This window comes from Crocodylus porosus, unplaced genomic scaffold (genome assembly GCF_001723895.1).
Source record: "Crocodylus porosus isolate Cpor-Errol unplaced genomic scaffold, CroPor_comp1, whole genome shotgun sequence".
In the NCBI taxonomy this organism is placed as follows: domain Eukaryota; kingdom Metazoa; phylum Chordata; order Crocodylia; family Crocodylidae; genus Crocodylus; species Crocodylus porosus.
Window position 1 is genome coordinate 102455114 of NW_017728943.1, and position 22044 is coordinate 102477157.

Consider the following 22044-nt stretch of genomic DNA (forward strand, 5'->3'; position numbering starts at 1 on the left):
AGGTCCCTTTGAAGGCAAAAATGATCAGGAATCTTTGAATGCTTCTGCCTTATAAAAACATTGTGGATTCTATTTAAGGTCAAATTCCTACACACCTGCTCAGACTGAATAGCATCTTCCTTTATGAGTAGCCCCAGTGAAAACCAAAGCAGGTACTTAAGAGTAATTTGTTACTCATCATGAGCAAGTGTTTCAGCATCTGGCCATTAGGAATTACAAAGTGCACTTTCTTATATAATCTAAGTGCCATTTTTCACTGTCCATATTAGTTACTCTTCTGCCCTCTAGAGCAGTAAAGATGACAGTAGCATAGTAATCCTTCACCATCACATCCCTAATGTAATTATAATTAGGCATACACTTGCCATAAGGGGAAAATGACTTGTTCTGCTCCCCATCTTGGCCCTAATTCTTCCATTATCAGCCCATGGTGTCATTTTGCTGAATACAAATGCAATCAGCCTCTAGAATTATTTTTAAACAGAACCCTTTTGAGGCCAGTAGGCTGTGTGAACAAGTGCATCCTCTTAAATTGCTCCTCCTCTCTGAGACTTAGCTGTCATCCTGCCAAGACCTAAATGTATGAGACTGACCTTTAAAAATGTAGAGCAAAGACCTTGAATGAAGGACACAACACCAAGTTGGAGAGGGAGAATATTGATATTATGTGGATTGATTTTGAAATATATTACTTTTTCTGTAATCTCCATTTCAACAGTCATAAATTACAGAAATAAGCAATGAGAGAAAATCAGATTTGTGAAGAAAAAGAGATAATATTCAATCCAAGGGAGAGTGGTGTTTGTGTTCACTAGGTGCCTCTATTTAACAAGTACACTTGCTTCAAGGAAGTGTAGCATAATTCAGGGGTCTTTGTTCAAGCACCACTTGCTCCTGCCAAATCAGACAACGAAGCAATCCAATCAGCATTTTGTGTATACTTTGGACAATTGATTTCCTCCTACTTTTATTGTGCCATGGATCTCACAAATGGGATATGCCATTACATCTGATATGAGATCCAGAAACAAAAAACCCCCTAAATTCCAGAGGATTTGTTGCTTCTTAGAAATTAAATGGTATACTGTGATGTGTGTGACACATCATGCCAGAAATACTCCTCCTATAGTTATTTGTTCCCATTGATGGCAGATGACATAGTGGAGATCCACTTCAGACTATGAAAATAATAAAAATACCTTAATTACCAAATGATAAAAATTGCCCACAGTTTTTCCCCCATATGTTGTGGAACAAAGCAGTACAAAGCAGCAGGAAAATCAGTTTAAACTTCTACCTCAGAGATTAAGGGAATTCCCTTTTTTCTACATTCCTCATACCCTTGTCCCCAGAATATACATCACACTGAAAAAAAACCAAACATGCCTGGTGAGGAGGCAGCTATTCCTTTCTCTGCTGGACCAAAGCAGCCATCTCGAGGTTTGCTTAACATGATAGGGGCGAAACCAGCTTCATTCAACATTAGACAGAGAATGTACAAAGGTTTAAAATCATTTTGGCCCTTTCTAAGTCAGCATCAAAGGCAGCTGGGCCAGGCTGGAAAATTTAAGCAATTTAATTCAGAGGAAAAGTGTATTGTGTTTAAAGAATGAATCCAGTTGAAAATTTTAATTCCACAACACCACACAGATGATCAGGTTACTCATCTGTCTCTTTTTGTCACATGCCTCCTCATCAACTTTATCCTTTTCTGGAGGACTGCTAATAAAAATCTCTATTTGGTGAATATGGTGTTTCTCCCATCTGGTAAAAACAAAAAACAAAATTTGTGAATGCCCTCCTGCCTAATGACACACATTAAGCACTAAAATCTTTGTGACCCATCCGGCAAAACAATGTTGAGGTGTTTCTATTGAATATGCTTTTCAGCTATCACACTTCAGTACTGCCTTATGTTTAAAATAGATACTTTGGAACCACCCGGAAACATGTTAGGCCACAATAACAAGGCGTCTCTTGATAGGACCAAATTTAATATCACAGTGGCTTTTAAGTAAACTATTCTCTAAATTAGTATGTGGCCCACAAACCATGTAATCTATCCACAGTAGAGGAATCATTTCTATTAATAATCTCTCCATTCTGTAAATAAACCGCCTTTACATCCACGCTAAGCATATGTGGAGCAAACAGAACAGATGGGGGGGGATTTCCCGCTGCAGGTTTCTCTTGCTTAATGATGGTTATTATCAATTCACAAAACTCTCAGCTGTCACCTCTGATTTATTTTCACAGCAAATTTCTGTTTGGGTTCCATAGCTCCTGGCTCTCCTGATGCCATGCACTTCTCCACCCCTTACACCCTCTCCCTCTTTCTGCGCCCAGAAGGGTCAACCTAGATGCCTGCTTATAACACAGCCCCATTTTGCATCCTGCGGCCTAATCACACCTGACATTTTGTGCTCTGCATTTGTGTCGAGCATGATAGGGCATGTATGGAGGGAACCAGATTTTCAGGTTGTTTCCAGCCTCCTTTCCTTGTCCTCTGAGGGAAAGCGTTAGGGATAAAGACCCACCCCCACCCCCGAAGTTTAATCCTCCATATAAATAGTGGAGGGTTTAACATATAAAGACAATTCAGCACGGAGCCTTTAAAAAATGTTTCCTTTCGTCTCAGCTCTACAGCGAGCGATGCCTTATTTGTTGACCAGACTTACGCCCGCCCCTTTTCACTCCTCTCCTTCCTCCTCCGTGCCCCCCACCCCCTTCTCTGCACATTACTCCATGCCGTGCCCATTGACACAGCCTCACTACGCTCCCTGCGCGCAGCAAGGGCAAGGAAATTCCCTTGCAATAAACAATACCCTCTTCCATCTGCCAGGCGGCTCTTCCCAAGGTCAGCCCTGCTGCGGCAGCAGCTGCAGTGGCGCGGAGCCCCGGCGCGGGGCTGAACCCGGCGGCGGCGGCGCGGCGAGGAGCTGTTCATCCCCGCTCGGGCGCTGCAACCTCGCTCCCTCCCGACATCTTCCCAGCGGCAGGCCGGGCTATGGGGGGACCCGGCGCGGGTGAGCCCAGCACCGCTTCGCTCAGGCCCCCGTGCCCCGGGCTCGGCTCCGACCCTTCTTCTCCCTGATCCCTCCCTCCCCCAGGTCCCCGCTTGCACAAAGCCGTCGCGGCCATGGAAGAGGAGCTGAAGTGCCCGGTGTGCGGCTCGCTGTTCCGGGAGCCCATCATCCTGCCCTGCTCGCACAATGTCTGCCTGCCCTGCGCCCGCACCATCGCCGTGCAGACCCCGGACACCGAGCAGCACCTGCCCCCCATGCTGCAGCCCCGAGGACCTATGCCAGGGGCAGCAGCTGCTGGGTCTGGGCTGGGGACAGGGCCAGCAGTGGGCTCCGTCCCTGCCTTTGACTATGAGTGCGCAGCGGGTGGCAGTGGGGACCACGCGGACAAGCTAAGCCTGCACAGTGAGACTGACAGTGGCTACGGCTCCTACACCCCCAGCCTTAAGTCGCCCAATGGGGTGCGGGTGCTGCCACTAGTGCCAGCCCCTCCAGGCTCTTCAGCAGCCGCGGCTGCAGCAGCTGCTCCCCGGGGTGCTGCCACCAGCTCGTCCCTCACATGCCCGCAGTGCCACCGCAGCGCCTCCCTGGACCAGCGTGGCCTCCGTGGCTTCCAGCGCAACCGACTGCTGGAGGCCATTGTGCAGCGCTACCAGCAAGGCCGTGCCGCCACCTCCGCCAAGTGCCAGCTCTGTGATCGTAGCCCCCCGGAACCGGCTGCCGTCCTGTGTGAGCAATGCGAGGTGCTGTACTGCGCTGCCTGCCAGCTCAAGTGCCACCCATCACGGGGTCCCTTTGCCAAGCACCACCTGGTTCCACCGCCCAGCCTGCAGGGTGCCCCCAGTGGTGATGGTGGAAGCAGCAACAGTGGGGCGAGCAAGGCAGTGGCAGCAGTAGGAGTCGGGGCAGGGGGTGCCCGCAAATTCCCCACATGCACGGACCATGAACTGGAAAACTACAGCATGTACTGTGTGAGCTGCCGGAGCCCCGTGTGCTACCAGTGCCTGGAGGATGGCAAGCACAGTAAGCATGAAGTGAAAGCCCTGGGTGCCATGTGGAAGCAGCACAAGGTAAGCATGGCTATGAGAGAAATGCCCCTGGGAGCTACCCCCTTTCCTTAGGCCCATGCCAGGCTGAGGTGGGAGAAGGAGATAAAAGTGGCCCACAATAACCCTCACTTTTCCCCCTACCCCACCTTGGGGCCCACAGGAGGGCTATACTGGCTCCTGGCTTAAATAGGAGCAGTCACAGGACTGCTAGAATTTATCTGTGCAGCAGATATCTGCCTTTTCCCCAGAGAAGGGTTATGTGAACCAGGGATTGGTACTAAAATCCACCTTCCCCCCAAAAAAACCTCCAACAAACTACCTCCAAGAGGTCTCTTCCCCACTCCAATTATCCACAAAGTCAGCCATATGCCAGGGGTTGGCCTCATGTTGGTTACAGGCAATATGCCTCCATCTTGACTTACCCAGTGCTAAGGGAAACTGCTCTGACCCCCTCAAGGCACTTGTAAGGTTACTTCTTCTGATCAGATTAATCAAGTGTGACTATTATGGACCAAGGATCTAGCCCTACTCTGAGGAAGTGCTCTATTACCTCAGTGGCAGCTTCTGGGGGGATTTTGACTGACTCATCCTGAAATCTTGTGGTTTATCTCACCACCAAGGCTACCTCATTTCTATGACTCTCTTAGAACCTTCAGCATATTTTCCTTCATGCAGCTCTCCAACAGCCCATCATCTTTCCCTCATTTTTCACCAGTCCTTGGGTCTCATGTACCTAGATAGTACATAACTCAAAGGATCCCTCCAGGGACTTTGAAACAGCGTTAATTTATCAGGCTGAAAATCTCAAGTCAAATGTGGCTTCTGCTGTTTACAGTTCTGGTCATCCACATCCGAGAAATAGGAATTCACACTGGAGCAGGTGCAGAGAAAGCCAGTAAGATTATTAAGGGAATGGAGAGCTGTCTTAGGAGGAGTCAAAAAGAGCATGCTTTTGTAGCTTAGGAAATGAAAGCTAAGAGGGAAAATGATCACTGCTTTAAATATAGAGGAATAAACACCAGGATGGGGAGAAAAACCTATTGAATATGATCAACTAATTCACTTACTTTTAAAAATCTTCTTCCTTGTTATCCTTGAACTATGCTTATGATCTATCACAGTACCAAAGCTAAAGGACAATGTAAGTGGAAGAACAAATGGGTATACACTAGTCATGAATACATTTAGATTGAAAATGAGAAAAAGGCTTCCACCCATTCATGCAATGAGATTCACTACCTGGAACAGTCTTTCAATAAGAGTGTGAGGGACAGAAAACTGAAATGCTTTTAAGACAGACCTTCCAGTCCAATGTTCCCTATGAAACTGGAGAAAATGACTGTTGTTGGACCTTTATCTGTCATACCATTAATGATGATGCATCAGTGGGGGAAGGTGTAGGCCAGGGAATGTTTGGCTCATTGATTGATTACAGGGTGTCATCAAGTTGCATCCTGTACCTTTTGGAGAGTTGGGGGAAAGGAGATTCCCCAGCCATGCTGGCAGTTAAGGATGGAGGTGTGGGGCTTTTACTGGTTAAGGTTTTGTTGTGGGGCAGGTCTCAGTTTTGACCAGTTCACAGATTGTTCCAAATTGATCCATCCCTCATACTGACACTTAGCATATCTGTAGCCACTCAAGGGCTTTGGAAGACAGTGCTTTCAGGACTGGCCTCATATCAAAGAGGGTTTGTTGACTTCTGTGTGGAACATGGAGCTACTGGGCACATCTACATGAGAAGTTTACTGTGGAGTTGCCTAATTAGCTCCACAGTAGAGTCTCAGTGTTTTCACATGCAGCCTATTAGGCTACAGTAAACTAATTAACTCTGCCACATTGACAGGGCTGGCTGGGACTTGAGGGTGTTGCAGTGCAGGGGTTGCCTGCTGGCTAGCCCCACACTAAAGCACCCTCATGTTGGGTTGGGGTGGAGCAGCCCTGGACTAGCAGGCTGACCCCCCTGGGTCCCCTGCCAGCTGGGCCTGGTCCAACCTAGCTCAACATGCTGCTGTATAGGGTGCATATGTAAACACAGCATCCAGAAGCAATAAACTCTAGCACAAACTGCACCAGAGTTTATTGTAGCACACTAATTGCATGTGTAGATGCTCCCTCTGGGTAGTTTGATAATGGTAGCTCTGTTTATAAAAAACAGTGTGATTTCATATCTCTCTTGAATGAAGAGGAAGAGAAGATGATCCTAAAATTTATCTGGAATGACATAAAATAAAGTTCATTCTTGCTAAGAAACACAGACATGGAATCAGTTAATAATCAGTCATTACATGCATAGAGTACATTAATTCTCCAGTACTGTACCACTACCCATACTGCAACATGGAAAGGACTCCTTCCAGGGCTCTCACATATGCATGGAAAGCATCTACTATAACACACCTCTTTAGTGAGTGGAGAATGATCCTATCTGTATGTGTAGCTGGCTCTGTTTGCTACAACAGAGGGAAGGCAGGACCATAACCACTCTTCCTCTTTAATCCCTTTTGTGTGTTTAGCATATCTGGGGGCACTAAAAGGTGTTTCCAGCCAGTGAACAAGGGTAGAAAATGTGTGGTTGCTTGCATCCTTCTCCCTAGCTTAATCACATAAGCCATGCCTGTAGAACCTGGGACTGCCTCCAAGAAACAAGACCTACCCATTGGCTTCTTCTCTGCCCATGCCCAAGCCTGACAATTAGGCAGTGTAGGTGGCTTAAAGGAACTCTGAGCAAGTACTTCAGCAAGGAAGGAGAGCCTGAGAGTGGGATGAGGGTGTGCACTCAGGACCCCTCCAAGCCTTATACGCTGCCTAATTGCCAGACTTGTGCAAGCAAAAAACAGAAGCAAGTACAGGCATACCTCATTTTATTGCGCTTCGCTTTATTGCGCTTCTCAGATATTGCATTTTTTACAAATTGAAGGTTTGTGGCAACCCTGTGTCGAGCAAGTCTATCGGCGCCATTTTTCCATCGGTGCCATTTTTCCAACAGCATTTGCTCACTTTACAATTAAGGTATGTACATTGGTTTTTTTAGACATAATGCTATTGCACACTTAATAGACTACAGTATGGTGTAAACATAACTTTTATATGCACTGGGAAACCAAAAAATTCGTGTGACTTGTTTTATTGCGATATTCACTTTATTGTGGTGGTCTGGAACCGAACCCACAACATCTCCAAGGTATGCCTGTATGTAGGGTTTTTTCCTCAGCAGCAGTGCTAGGCATGACAGGGAAGTGGCACAGGTATAGCTGTAGTGACTGAGAGCCATAATCTGTTGATAGGAAAGAGAATTTTAATTTTTAAAGGTTCATGAAATAAATTCTCATGTGTCATAAACTGCATAGAACTCTGGTTTTCAACCTCATAAAGTTGCAAGTTGAATCATCCCCAGCAGTACTTCAATCAGTGTTTCCAAGCCTAGGTCTTTCCAGCCAGGGGCTTATATTACTCAGCCATTTCCTGAAAAACTTGATTTCCGTGTGTGTTCAGGAGACATTCACTTAACTCATAAGCAGCGGATCATAAATTCACAGCTATTGCGATTTATGCAAATGACAGAATCTGATTTTGAGAATGTTTCCATCAGAAAGCCCGCTGACTCCCTGATGAACATGATTGCTTTAAATATTCAGGGGTGTTTGTCCTTTGTAGATTGTGAAACCCATTTGTGTTGCATGAAAGTCTTCTTTGAGCTACAGCTGATTAACACCTTTTTGAAACAGTGTGATAAACTGTCCTGCTGATCCAGATACATATTAAATTATTTCCTCTTCTTGTTACAAATTTTGTCAGATGAATGAACTAAATTATGTTGTTCTGTGTTTTCACTGCATTTTTCTCCTAAGAGAGTGGTTTCACAGAATGCGATTTCCCCTTGTTATTTATTGTTTCAATCTCATGGTAAAGGCTCAAATAAGAATGGAAAAATAAAATAAACTCATTTTGTGACTCCACTAAACTTCTCTTCTTCTTTCTGTGTTCATTAATATTCCTAGAATGTTATAATTTGCAGGAAATAACTATAATGAAACAACTATTGACCACCAGCCTATATCCACATCTCAAGTCCATATTTTGAAGTAATTCGTTATTGTAACTGGACACAAGTATTCAAATGCTGCAATCTGCCTTATAACTTTGGTCATGGTTAGAAAGAAATATCATTGCATTTACAACACCAGTCACAAGGGAGACTTGATCAGCTATAGTAATAATAATAATGCTGACAGATTGTGGTCCTTTTGACTCATGGGTGTGGGGAAAGAAGGTGATACATCTTACCTCTGTATGTTCCATGTAAGCAAATGTATAACGATTTTCATGTATGATTTTGTAGCAGGGGTGGGATCAAAAACTTGAATCAGATAGGGGTCTGTGTAGAGAACTGAAGGGCAGAGAATAGGGAGGTCAGTAGGTTGCTGAGACTAAACACTGGGGGAAGGATATCCATTTAGAATGCAGGCTTCAATGATCCAAAACAAACTGCACCCCATTCACAGAAACTCAGGTGCTCTATCAGAATTTGATGCTTATATCAGGTGATTGAATCAATGCTTGATCTGCTACTGAGGACAGATGGCAAAAAGAATGGTAAACGAGGAATGAGTTATTTTCATAAGACAAAAAACCCACCTGTCTCTCTAAAATGAGGAGAAACAAGTTTCTGTGCCCTTCCAGATTTGATTACTTGTTCTCCACACTATCTATCTGTTCCTGTATTTAATAAGAGCAGAAGCTTTCTATCCATCTACAGAAGCTTGTTTGATTGTTGGATCCAGTTAAGATAAAATTAAGATACTGGGGGATAGAATAATGTTTGTCAAGAATTATTAATTGTCTTAGACAAAGGAGATTGTAACTTGCAATTCAGCTTCAAGCAAATGCTTCCACAACATGAAAGAGAGCTCTGAGTGTACAGCACACTTTTTTATAATAGTTGATGGAGGTTTTAGTCAAGTGAATCCATTTGATTTTAATGGGAAGTATACAGCTAAATCCATTTGCTTGAAAACTATCTTATAAACGCTTTGATAAACAAGGCTATTATCTCAAATGGGTTTAAGGATCAGAGAGTGGGCCTCCTTCTGGGTTGCATATTGCACTTGCATTAGCACAACCACAATTGTCTAATGAGCGCAAGGGTTCGATCTAGAGCCATTTGATCAATATCTTTATCACATTCATATTGAAGTTCTTCAGGGGGGTGGTTATGCCAGAGACGAAATGTATTGTGCCCAGTGACATCAATATCCATGTTGATTGCAATGTGTCTGGATTAACTTAGAATGGTACCGCTGGTGTGATAACCACAGGACCAACCCTATGTAGCATTTGGCTCCACCTACCCTATGGAATCTGATTCCCTTCCCCATCTGATGTTAGGGAGGGGATAATATGTTGGAGAAGTAGGAATTACACTTCTATTAGGGGCCAGTTATTTTCCTTAGTTTGAGACTGAGGCACACCTGTCCAGTTGGGACCATAATGCCAGCTGGAAAGTGGCAGAAAGTGGCTCATTCCAGCCCCCTCTCTCCATCCTTTGTCAAACCCCTATTTCTCCACCACCACCACCCATGGCCAATGCATGATCAGTACATGCCCCATATGCAAGGTGAGGGGTGTGACCAAAAGGAGTGATAGAAAATGGATATAATCTTCATCATGCCATTCAGGACTAGTTATTCACCAATGTGATTCCATGGCTGGCAAAGCAAACCAAACTCTGGCATCCATCCAACAGTGTATCTCAAGCAAAACCAGGGACGTAAAACCTCCCACTTTACTCAGCCTTAGTGAGGTTGCAGCTAGAGTACTGCATCCATTTTTGGGCCCCCCACTTCAGGAGAGATGTGGATAAGCTTGAGAGAGTCCACAGGAAAGCCACCCACATGATCAAAAGCCAAGAGAGCAAGCCTTACAAGGAGAGGCTGAGGGACATGCAACTCTTCCGCCTGGAGAAGAGAAGGCTCAGGGGGAACTTGGTGGCAGCCTACAAATACAAAAAGGAGGTGCCCCAGGATCTGGGAGAACAGTTGTTCACTGGGGCTCCCCAAGGGATAACAAGGTCTAACAGGCACAAACCTCTGGAAGCCCGATTTAAACTGGACACAAGGAAAAATGTCTTTACAGTCCGAGTGTCCAGGGTCTGGAACAGACTCCCCACTTCAAATGGTGTTTGGATGCTTATCTTGAGGGGGTCATTTGAGTCCAGCAGACTTCCTGCCTATGGCAGGAGGGCTGGACTCGATGATCTTGCGAGGTCCCTTCCAGCCCCTAACGTTTATGAATCTGTGAAACATTCTACGCTGATCTGGTAGCACATAAAGCCCTTTGCAAGAGACATGGATCTGCTCCAATAACCCTGGATTTGGTCCAGACACTGTTTCATTAAATTTTATGAAATACTAAGAATTTGAATGGGTGGATGAATAAATGGATGAATTTAGCATCTCTAATGTAACATAATTATTGTTCTGTCTGTTAGATCAATTATAAGTGAATTATAGTGGACCATGTTCTGTTTTCAGATTTGACACAAATGCAATCCTTATAAATAGTCTTAAAGTAGAAAGACTCCATGAATATAAGAGAAAACTGATTCTTCCTTCAAAATTCACCTCTGGTTCCCATTGAGGGCTAGTTTGTACCTAGCTCTAATGAGACTACACACAGTGAGTAAGACCCTTCCAGGGCTGTTAGGTTTCCCTGACTGATCGGCTGAGGTATGGTATGTAGGTCAAGAGCTGCATAACCAGCACCTCTCCTTTTCCACTTAATCAAGTGAGTAGAGGGGAAGGAGATAGAGGAGGTGTAGAGACCAGCAAGGGTTGAGATTGAAATGAGCTTACAGAAAGGGGATCTAAGCCATGCTCTTTCTGAGGCTGCTGAATTTTTCTTCCCTTGGGAATCCCTTTGGAACCAGGGAACAACTGATGACATCCTAAGTTACAGTTCATTCCCAGGTCTCTTCCTAGACCAACACATAGCTATGTGCCTGTCCATGTAAAACGCTCCGTCTAAAGGCCAAGTCTTATCCTTAGGAATGTAAGGGAGCCCAGAACCCATTGGCTTAATGATAGGTAGTAGGCTTTCCAATTGCTGACATGTGTTGCTGTATCTTCTAATAAGGACAGTTAACAGGGTCCTAGCAAGTCCAGCAGGCAAAAATTTAGCTAAGTGCAGACACTGTGTCAAGAGATCAAGAACCTGATCCTCAGCTTGTGTAAATTGGCCTAGTTCCCTTTGCTTCAATGCATGAAAGAATTAACAGCAGCTGATGACCTGGTTCATTGCCACATTAATGAAGTACAGCTGATAGTTACAGTTATTGGATCATAGAATCAAGGGCTTGGAAAGGACCACAGAGGTCATCTAGTCTATCCTGTTGTATGGGTGCAGAATTAGCCCCTTCTTGAAAATCTCCAGTGAAAAAGATTCCACATTATTTGAGTTCTTGAAGTCTTTAATTCTTGCCAGATCTTAGTGTCATTTAAACATATTCTAGACCCCGACCCTGCTATCACATCAATAATGGAATGATAGTCCCTGGGGCTTTTCCTGGAAGGGGTGCCAAGGTCCATTTACTATTTTATGGCCTTTATGTGTCCTGTCCAGGGAAATAATTTACGTGAGCTTTTTCAGGTACTACATAACCACAGTTGTACAAGATGCTATACGTGTTTCAGGTTAGTTGGAATCGTGTCATGTTTTATGCTTTGTGAGATAGCACATGCTCATGTAAAGATTACTGTAGTGCATATGCACAAAGAGGTGCAAGAGTTAAGATCCGCTGATCTTGCAGTTAGAACTGATGCTTAATTATCAAGTTATGCAATCCAGCCAATTGAAGCATACATGAGTAAAATGTTATCTTAAAGATGTCTTGCAGAGATTCAAGTTGAAATATTTCTACTTTCAGCCCATAAGTCAAAATGTTTGAAGAAATTTTTCTATCACTTTCCAGAAATATTCACCTCCAGGCTAAGTGGAAACATGGAGAAGTTCAGCCTCATAGGAAACTTTTTTTGTAATGTTACAAAGGTTGTGTGATGAAAGTTGTATTATGTCTTAGTTGTGGCAGATGTTATAAAGCTAAAGATCTCAGGTTTATAGATAAAAGATTGCTAGTTCAGGAAGCACTTCCAGATTTTTCAGCATGATAGCCACTATATAAAAGTAAGACTATAATTTCCATGTATATATAGGCAGCTGCTGGCTTTTGTAAGTGTTGACTTAATTAGTCATTACATTAACTTAGAATATGTAGACATAATATTTGACTTCCCACACAGTTACCCATTTTAATTCTAATTAAGATTGAAATCCTAATGTATTCTTTTCAAGAAAAATACTTTGTGCATGTAAGAATGCATGTGACATTAAGTAAGCTTTTTGTGTGCTGTTAATTGTAAGAAGTAAGAATTAGTCAGAATCTATTTACATTTTATCTCTAATTTACTCTTTTGAATTCTTTTCCTTACAGGCACAGCTGTCTCAGGCGTTAAATGGTGTTTCAGATAAAGCAAAGGAAGCTAAAGAATTTTTAGTTCAGCTGAAAAATATATTGCAGCAGATACAGGTAATTGCATAATTCTAGCTGTTTTGATAATACAATAATCAACAGAACTGAATGGATAATTTATTCAATGACTTTAATCTCCTTTGCCATTCCTAAATAACCTGAAATAATCTTCTCTTTTCTTGAATGCATTTGTTAGGCAAAATTATTCATCAAGTAATGTATGTAAACATTTCTTGGCCTGTAGGTTGTTTGTGTGCAGTTTCTTGTAACAAAAATTGGATATGAGCTGTGTTGATTAGTTTTTGACTGAATTCTATGATCATATAGTATTGCTTATACTCCTTCTATGAACGAATGTAATTCCTAGGGGTGGGAATTTGATATAAAATTTACAAATTCAAAATTTGCTCCCTGTGTCTGGTCAAATATTTTCTTTAAATGTACTGTTTCTAACACCCCACTTATAAAATTGTTTGTTAGGAAGTTTGTGGAGAGGCAAAACAGAAAAAGGACATAAAATGCTGGTTGCCAAAATGAATTCACTTATTTATTTGAGACAAATTATTTTTATGTGTGCATTTGGTCAGCTCTGATCATTGGATTTTGAATCATAAGAAGGACAAGTCTAAGCAATGCTTTTTAAACGATTTACAAAATACTATTCAATGAGTTTTTTGCCACGTTGGTCTTGAACAGGGGTCAAGATAAGTCTCCTAATGGGTTCTTAGCTGGGCATCAAAGGGACACCAGCCCACCAACTGTTGATGCTGATTTGGTGTAAAGTCACTTGGATGGACTGGATGTGTTTAAGTCAGAAAGCCCGATGAGCTGCATCCAAGGGTACTGAAGGAATTGGCCGGTGTCATAGCAGAACTACTGGCACGGCTGTCTGAGTGCTCATAGTGCTTGGGTCATGTCCCAGAGGACTGGAAAAGGGCTAATATGGTCCCTATTTTCAAGAAGGGGAGGAAGGAGGATCTGAGTAATTACAGGCCAGTCAGTTTCATTTTCATCCTTGGAAAGGTCTTTAAAACGATTATGAAGGATCATATTTGTGGGAGTCCAGCGGGAAAAATAATGCAGCTGGGAAACCAGCATGGATTCATAGCAGGTAGATCATGCCTGACCAATCTGGTTTTGTTTTATTACAGGATCACAAAATGCTTAAATGCAGGAGTAGAGGTGGATGTCATTTTCTTGAATTTTAGCAAGGCCTTTGATACAGTATCTCATCCCATCCCATCCTCATAAATAAATTAAGAGGCTGTGACAGATTTTTACACAGTCCAGTGGGTGGCAAATTGGCTTAGCGATCTCACCCAGAGAGTGGTAATAGACAGGTCAGTATCAACCTGGAAGGATGTGGGTAGTGGGGTCCCGCAGGGTTTGGTCCTCTGTCTTGTACTCTTCAATGTCTTCATCAGTGACTAGGATGTGTGTGTGAAGTGTATTCTGTCCAAGTCTGCAGATGATACTAAATTGTGGGATGAAGTGCATGCTCTGAAGGGTAGGGAATGATTTCAGGCAGACCTTGACAGTACACAATAGGATGCAGTTCAACAAGGACAATGCAGAGTGCTGCTCTTAGGGTACAAAAATATCCAGCACACCTACTGGCTGGGAAGTGACCCTCTGAGCAGCACAGAAGCGGAAAGGGATCTTGGAGTCATAGTGGACTCCAAGATGAACATGAGTCATCAGTGTGGTGAAATCATCAGCAAAGCTAACCGCGCTTTGTCCTGCATCAGCAGATGCATGACGAATAGATCCAAGGAGGTGATACTTCTCCTCTATGCAGCATTGGTCAGACTGCAGTTGGAGTTTTGGGCCCCGTACTTCAAGAATGATGTTGATAGATTTGACAGGGTCCAGAGGAGGGCCACTCGTATGGTCAGGGCTTACAGGACAAGCCCTATGAGGAGAGACTGAGGAACCTGGATCTCTTCAGCCTTAGGAGAAGACTGAGAGGTGATCTTGTGGTTGCCTACAAATTCATTAGGGAGACGCAGCAAGGGATTGGAGATGCTCTGTTCACCAGGGCACTTCTTGGGATAACAAGGAACAATGGTCACAATCTGACAGCAGATTTAGGCTAGATATCGAGAAGAACTTCTTCACAGTGAGAGTGGCCAAAATTTGAAATGGGCTTCCAAAGGAAGTGGTGCTCTCCCTTACTCTGAGGATCCTTAAGAGAAGGCTTGATAGGCATCTGGCTGGGGTCATCTAACCCCAGCACTCTTTCCCACCTAGGCAGGGGATCATACTTAATGATCTGTTGGGGTCCCTTCCAACCCTAGCATCTATGAATCTATGAAACTTGTATTTCACAGAAAAAGAAATCTGATTTAAATTTGCTTTTTTCATGGGAATGTAGTGTTCATAAATGTTACTGGATTGATAGCCCTTTTCAGTCTGGCACATCCAACATTAGTTCAAGATTCCCCACACTGGCCCCACAGGGCATGAGAGAAGGAATGGTATGAATCTCATCAATGCTCTGTTTCAGCAAGCCTTCTGTGGGATGCACACAGATAGCTATCTACTCTTCTTCTGGCCCCTTTGTCCATCAGCTACCCTTCTTCCTGCATCATACAGAAATTGAAGGCAGGTATTCAAAAAAAATCCAGATTTGGTCTAAAATGAAATTGTGCTTAAAACGTTTAAACCAAAAATGCCGCCAGCATGTGAACTCCTCTGTCACCCTTCTGAGAGTGCAAATAAAGGCACCCACTAGGATTTAACAAAATGAGGACAATTGGCTGTAGGAACTGGTGTGAAGCCACCAATTTCTCTCCCTTTTTCCCAAATGGCTGTTAGTGATAATGAACTTCAGCCAGTCATTGTGAATATGGGACAGATCTGCAGTACTAAGTTAGAAGTGAAAGACTCCTTAAGCCTCTGCTGCACATTAACATATAATATGCAATTAACTGGTTAATCACACAATAAACTTACACCAGCCACACATGCAAAATAATTAACACACCATAAGGATGGCCATCCAGCTATAAAAAAAAAAAAAGCCAACCAACTATAAAGTTAGTACTTGAAAATGTGTAACAACTCTATAGCTGATTTCTGTCCAACTTGATTTTGAACATGTGGCAGAACCTTTAGTCCCTGATCATGTGCGTTACCCTTCCCCACAAAAACGCTATTCCTCTCCTTCACAAAACCTAACTGTGAATATTTACAAATATAAGGCTATGCTGTAAAATCCTTAATGCATACAAATAGAAACACTGGCAGAAAGATGCTGCTATAATTATAATCAAATGGCCAGACATTTTCCACTCTGGTACTCCTTACTGAAACACTAGAGGTGTACCCAAACTAGAAATCTAGATCTAATATCCATCCTTTAGCTAGTAGGAATATCTGGATCCAAAACTGATCCGAGCCTTATATCTTCAGCCTACCTTTATCAGGCCTGAACTAAGACATTACATCTGAACAAGCCAATACACTGGGACTGCTTGGGTACAGATTCATGCTCAGAAACATACCTTTCAGGTCAAGTTACCTGTAAACTCAGTGCTGCAATCTCTCCCATAACATATTTACCCCTAGCAGAACTATTTTAGAAACATTTATAAAAATGAAATAAAATGTAAGTAGTTTTCCTTATTCCATTTAAATCCAGTGCAAGCTGTATAACCATGCAAACCTTGCTGGGCAAAACAGAGCTAACAGGAGCTAGTACTTATTTTGCCTGGGGGGGGATTACAGTGTCACAACCTATGTTTCCTGCCCCTCTCCCCCATTCTCACTTTCTCCCTGGGTTTGTTAATATCTTCTTTTGATTCTCTTCTTCCTCCTGTCTTTGGTTACTTTCAAGTCGCCTACTCTGTTTTCTCAAACACTTTACCTGTCCACAATTTTCACTGCATTCACTATCTCTTTCCTCTCTAAGGGGCATTGTTGCTGTCACTATATTTTTCTCACTTCTTTCCTTCACTCCCAGGTGCTACAATTCTTCTGCTTTCAGCCTCACATTCCTTTTCATTATAAGGAGACATAATGCAAGACATCCTGTTTGAATTGTTTTGTAGAAGAGGGTGAATTACCATCTCTTATAAACTCCATTCTAGCAGCCTTTGGACAGAAACCAACACTTCCAGATCAACTTGTTAGAGAAAAAATGAGGATGGAAGGATAGGGGGACCCCAGCAGAGGTGGGACACACCAAGTAGGAAGGGGCTGGGGCTTACCAGCCATCCAACTCATTGCAGTTTGGTTGTTCACTTTGCCTGGTAGCACGGGGTGGGAATGTTATAGGCAGTGCAGTCAGTTCCCAGGGCAAGAAACTACTAGCCCTTAGTGGAAAAGGAAGAAGGAATACAATGGAGAAACACTGACAAACTTGTTCTGAAAAGCCTGAAATACACAGAGGTGAAGAGAAAATCAGAAATGTAGGGGGGAAGAGAGAAAGGGGGAAAAGAATAGTTTTAATGTAATAGATAACCACAGAGACCGTGATTTTCCTTTCACACTCTCTTTGTAGTGAGACAGTTATCCTGACTTCAGCATAGATACTTCTGATTCATACTGGTGCAGGTGAGAGCAGAGGCTTAGTGATGCTCTATCATAGGTACACATCAGAAATAACTTTCCAAGTCAGTAGATTTATACTGGTTGTAAAAGTGGTGTGAGGAAGAAGAGAATGGGGCTCATCAGCCATGGAGCTACATCCATTTTCCTTTTTTTGTTTAGCAGTTCCTTCTATAACTTGGATCAAGTCAACTAGAATAATAGATAGCAAAGAGTAAATGGTATAAATGTTTGGTAACTATCTCAAAGGGGGTACTGCTTTATAGAAGAGATGGCCCTTGCATCTTAAAGCAAAATGTCCATCTAAACCTATTCTACATCAGCAATGGAGAATGAAATGAAATTGATGAATTCATTGGGGGGGGGATTTCAACATGGAAAAACACAACATATAAATAGTCCCTGTATTTTTAAAAACTAAAAGCATTCAGTAAAAGTAATATTCATAGGTCTCATGAGTGAACCAGGAGAGAACTTTGTTAAAGCAATGAATTGGTTCAGGATAGTTCCCCAACTTGTAAGCCCTTTGGTGACTGTAGATATAAGATTATATTTGTCTGAGATCCCTGGGCCTGATTCTCCATTGCCTTGAATTCTGGGGAGTCACTTAGCTCATGGGCACAACCCTCCCCAAAGCAAAAAAGTAGTGTTTTCTCTCTGCTTTGCACAAATGTAAATGACAGCCCGAAGTGCATTGGTATGTCTGCTGACAGACTAATTTTTCCTGTAAAGTCAAGCACATGCATAAGTGCTTTGCCAGACTAAGGCCCCAAGAGGAAGAAAATGGAGAACATTGCCAGTTACACTTGTCCTGGGAAACTGCCTACTGATTTATCCAACCTGTGGAGGATGTCTCAAGGGGTATTAGTGGTTATAGCAAATGGAGTCTATTGTCCTCAAGTGCTTAGGAAGGCAATCACATATATCTAATTTTGGCCGAGTGGCCTCACAGTATTTGTAAAAAAATTCCAGTGTGGTAATTAACTTTGATGGGACTCACATATATGAATAAAATTAAAGATGCATTTAAGTGCTTTGCTGGTTCCGAGGTTTGGAGTAAAGAGTGTGAAGAGCTTAAATTCTCTCTCCCTCTTCTGGTCTCAAGAACAGCCAGACACCTTGGCCCAAGTCCAACTTTACCTTTACAAGTAAGTAGCACATCCACAGATGATGTGAGCTATGAAAGTGTAATTTCAGGCCACATATATTGATTTTAGAACCTAGATCCCTTTGGAAGGCACATAGCGCTGTGGAAGTCACGGAGACTAGCTGAGGAGAACCTTCCTATCTTTCTTTCCCAGCAGCTTACTAGTTAGGGTACTCACCCAGGGAGTGGGAGACCCAGGTTCTAGGCCTCCCTCTCCTAGAGAGGGTTTATGCCTACAATTCCTATTTCCCAGGAAAATACCCAGCCACCAGGCTGAGCTCTGGGTATTGCCAAGAGCTCCTACTGTTGAAATTGGCCCACTGGGCAACCAAGAGGGGCTAGAAGGAGAGCAAGCTAAAAGAAGCATGGCTCAGGGAGATAGTCACTGCCCTTGAAGGGAGGGGAGATCTAGATTCTGACCCCTGCTCCTGTCCTCAGTGCTGGTTCTGAATTTTGCATTTGTTAGTTATTATATAAAAGAAATGGCAGCAGAATAGTTTTTGCCCATTGCAGAAGGCAGGGGCTATAAACCAAGGCCTCCCTCCTCCCCTAGGGCAGTGATCATTTCACTGACTGACACCCCTTCTGGCTTGCTTCTGACCTCACATTCTGTCCTCTCTTGCCTATGCCAGTTAAGCAGTTACATTAAGTCAGTTTTATGGTATAATCATCTTGACAGCGTCCCTTTAGGCATTTTACAGGAAGCAGATATTAATGATGCAACTTGTAATGGAATCACAAAGGAGACTTGACATGCCAAGCTCTTAAAAGGAAACATTTTCTAAATGCAAAATACATTTTAGTAAATAATGGCTTTTGTTGTAAAACTTTGTTTTCATTAATGGATCTCACTATTGTCATCTTCCAGGAAAATGGCTTGGAATATGAAGCCTGTCTTGTTGCTCAATGTGATGCCCTAGTGGATGCATTAACTCGGCAAAAGGCAAAGCTGCTCACTAAAGTTACCAAAGAACGTGAGCACAAACTAAAGGTGAGCACAACTATTATGAACTAACTACATTTGCTCCAGAGAATGTCACCATTGATACCCTAATGGTGGAGGCTAAATTCCTATGACAGTAAATGCCATTATAATTCCCACAGACCAAATCTGATGTATTTTCAGGCCCAGATGAGCAACATACTTAAGTGTGAGTGCAGTGGAACAAGTCAGGAACTTACTAAATCACGGGTCCAGTCTTCACTGAAGCAAAACTTCTATTTGAAGTTTATGGGCTGACTGCTGAGAAGTGCTAAAAATAATCCCAATTTCACATCAGTTAGTGATCCCAGTGCTTGATACCTCTCTGGATTTGGTCAAAAGAAGGAGTCTTGCCTGAAGAAGGATTTACCCCATTCCTTAATTCTTCAAACTCCTAGGATGCCTATCTACTTGCAGTAAGGATGCTCCAATGTGTTGTAATTAAAGTATATTAGAGCAGACTTGATTAATCAAATCTCCTGGAGCGTGGTAATTACCATGATCCAGCAGACTCCAGCGTCTCATGTATTAGCATCCCACACTGAAAAATGGCAGTGGGGTGCTTTAAACAGAGCTTGTTCAAGGAAATTTAGTTAAAGTGCCCCGACTGCTTTTTTCAGCATGGGGACACTGATACACAAGGCACTCCAGGCACTTTAATTAGTGCAGCTCTTGGAGCCATGCCAATTAAAGCATCACACCCCCCACTCCTGAAGCACATGTATAAATACCCCCAAATTTCAATGAGCTACACCTGGAGAGTCTTATTTGCTCTCTATGGAAGAGAAATAAAAGAAAGGGGAAGAAAAGAACATTGTAACTGGATTTAGAATAAATGTCTTGCAAAGCCATAGCTTTGTATCTACCAAGTAGCTATTACAATGTTGATGCTTTAGAAATATCTTAGCAGAAATTTAAAAATCTACTTCACATTATTTCAGAAACCCCACACTTTCAAGTACCTACATTTGGTATATCCCAGTAGAGGACTGATTCTTCTCTCACTTACTTATATAAGTCTTACTATACAACATTTCCATCGGTTGCAACATTACAGCAGTGTAAGTGCACAATCATGTCCAAAATGAGAGTAAATGAGATGTGCCTGTCCCATTACTTTTTCTAGAAATCCATCTGCTGGGGAACAATGATCAATGGAAGATTCTGAAGGGAATCCTAGACCAATGGTTTTCAACCTGTGGTCCGTGAACCCAAGGGGGGCTGCAAAGTATGTCTAAGGGGTCTGCAAAAGATGGCTATGATCAATCAAAAGTATCTGAATACCCAGACTTACAATTCAAAGGGGTCTGCACTTTCATGCAAATTGTTTTAGGGGTCTGCAAATGCAAAAAGGTTGAAAACCACTGTGCTAGACTATGGTCTGCACAGAAACAATCCTCATCATGAGTATGTTTAATAAAGTGGGGGCCTGGGCACATGAACCAGGACCTGTGAGGCAAATGGGAATGGGGATTTACCACACAGTCTGCTCTGTAGGAACTGCCCATCTATCTGTTCTTACCCCGCAGTAAGTGAAAGCTGACTCTTGGTAGCTTAATCTTCAACAAAAGAGGGATAAGCTGTCATGGCTCAGATTCCATTTACCATGAGATAAACGCTTGTGCATGAGCTGTTACCACAGAGCACATGACATATCAGTGCCCTGGTTTAAGTTAGAATGTTATTAAAATGTTAAGTTGAAGTGTGGCTGCAAAGACAGTCAAGAGATTCTACACCCATGAGATCTTAACTCCTTTGGCCATGAGCAGATCCCAGCCAAGAACGCTTAATCTTCTTTGAATATTAAGATTCCCTGTATTGCCAAACTGCTTATCAGTATTTACAATGCAGAGCAAATAAATGTAGCTGTTATAGATAGGGTCATGCCCACATGGCAGCTAAAATAAACAGCTTTAATATGCACTTCTGTTCCCTGCTGTTACTGCTTCTGAAATAATGTAATTGTTCTCTGAAAGCTGAGATTATCAGAAGTACTGATGCTACTTTTCCAGGTTGTTTGGGACCAGATAAACCACTGTACCCTGAAGTTACGTCAGTCAACAGGGCTCATGGAATACTGTTTGGAAGTAATCAAAGAGAATGATCCCTCTGGGTTTTTACAGGTATATTTCCTTCTTGTCTTTCTAGTGGGAAAGAAAACCCTCAGCTAGGATAAGCATCTTTCATCTCTCAACTACCCTCTTAATAAGGACCCAAAGTTCTTGCAGTCTGATGGGCAGTATGAAATAAGCTCCGTTCCCTTCCCAGTGGATTGAAGTTTGCATCCCAAAAAAACACCCTCATACATAATAGTTTCAGGAGAGGCCAGGCCTTTACAAGAGATAGAAAACTCAGTTCTTCTTTTTGTACAAGTTCCTCTCTGTGAAGACAAATGATGTAGATGCCATCAGGAAGCTGGTCATGGCTTCCTCTCCTTGGCCACCACATCTCTTAATCATCTCTTAATCTTCCAACATGTCGCTGTGAGAAACCAGTAACGACACTGTGTTGATTTAACTAGAATGGTGAAACACCATTCTTTTGCATACTGCCCTTCTGCTGTACAGCACACCATCATTTACAGCTTAAGATATCTTGTAAATGTCATTTAAAGGATTTTGCACACTATGGGTGCTTCCAGGCAAGCACACACATGCACTTTGCAGCACCTCAACGGCTTTTGAGGCACTGGAAAATGCATGTGGCACGTATGAATTGGTTCTTTGCATTGGCAAAATTAGACTCCAGGAACTCCCACTGTAAAAAAA

The 22044-nt window shown here is 42.8% G+C and overlaps 1 protein-coding gene across 3 annotated transcripts in view; it reads left to right on the forward strand.

Moving 5' to 3' along the window:
* Window positions 1–2777: 2777 nt before the first annotated feature.
* The window catches only part of TRIM67 (tripartite motif containing 67), a 53494-nt gene continuing 34227 nt past the window's right edge, over window positions 2778–22044 (forward strand). For all 3 annotated transcript variants that reach the window (XM_019549892.1, XM_019549893.1, XM_019549894.1), the window contains exons 1-4: window positions 2778–4093; window positions 12558–12653; window positions 19163–19285; window positions 21289–21399. In XM_019549892.1, the coding sequence (XP_019405437.1) occupies window positions 3140–4093; window positions 12558–12653; window positions 19163–19285; window positions 21289–21399 (1284 nt within the window). In that variant the 5' untranslated portion in view covers window positions 2778–3139. The remainder of the gene's footprint in view (window positions 4094–12557; window positions 12654–19162; window positions 19286–21288; window positions 21400–22044) is intronic.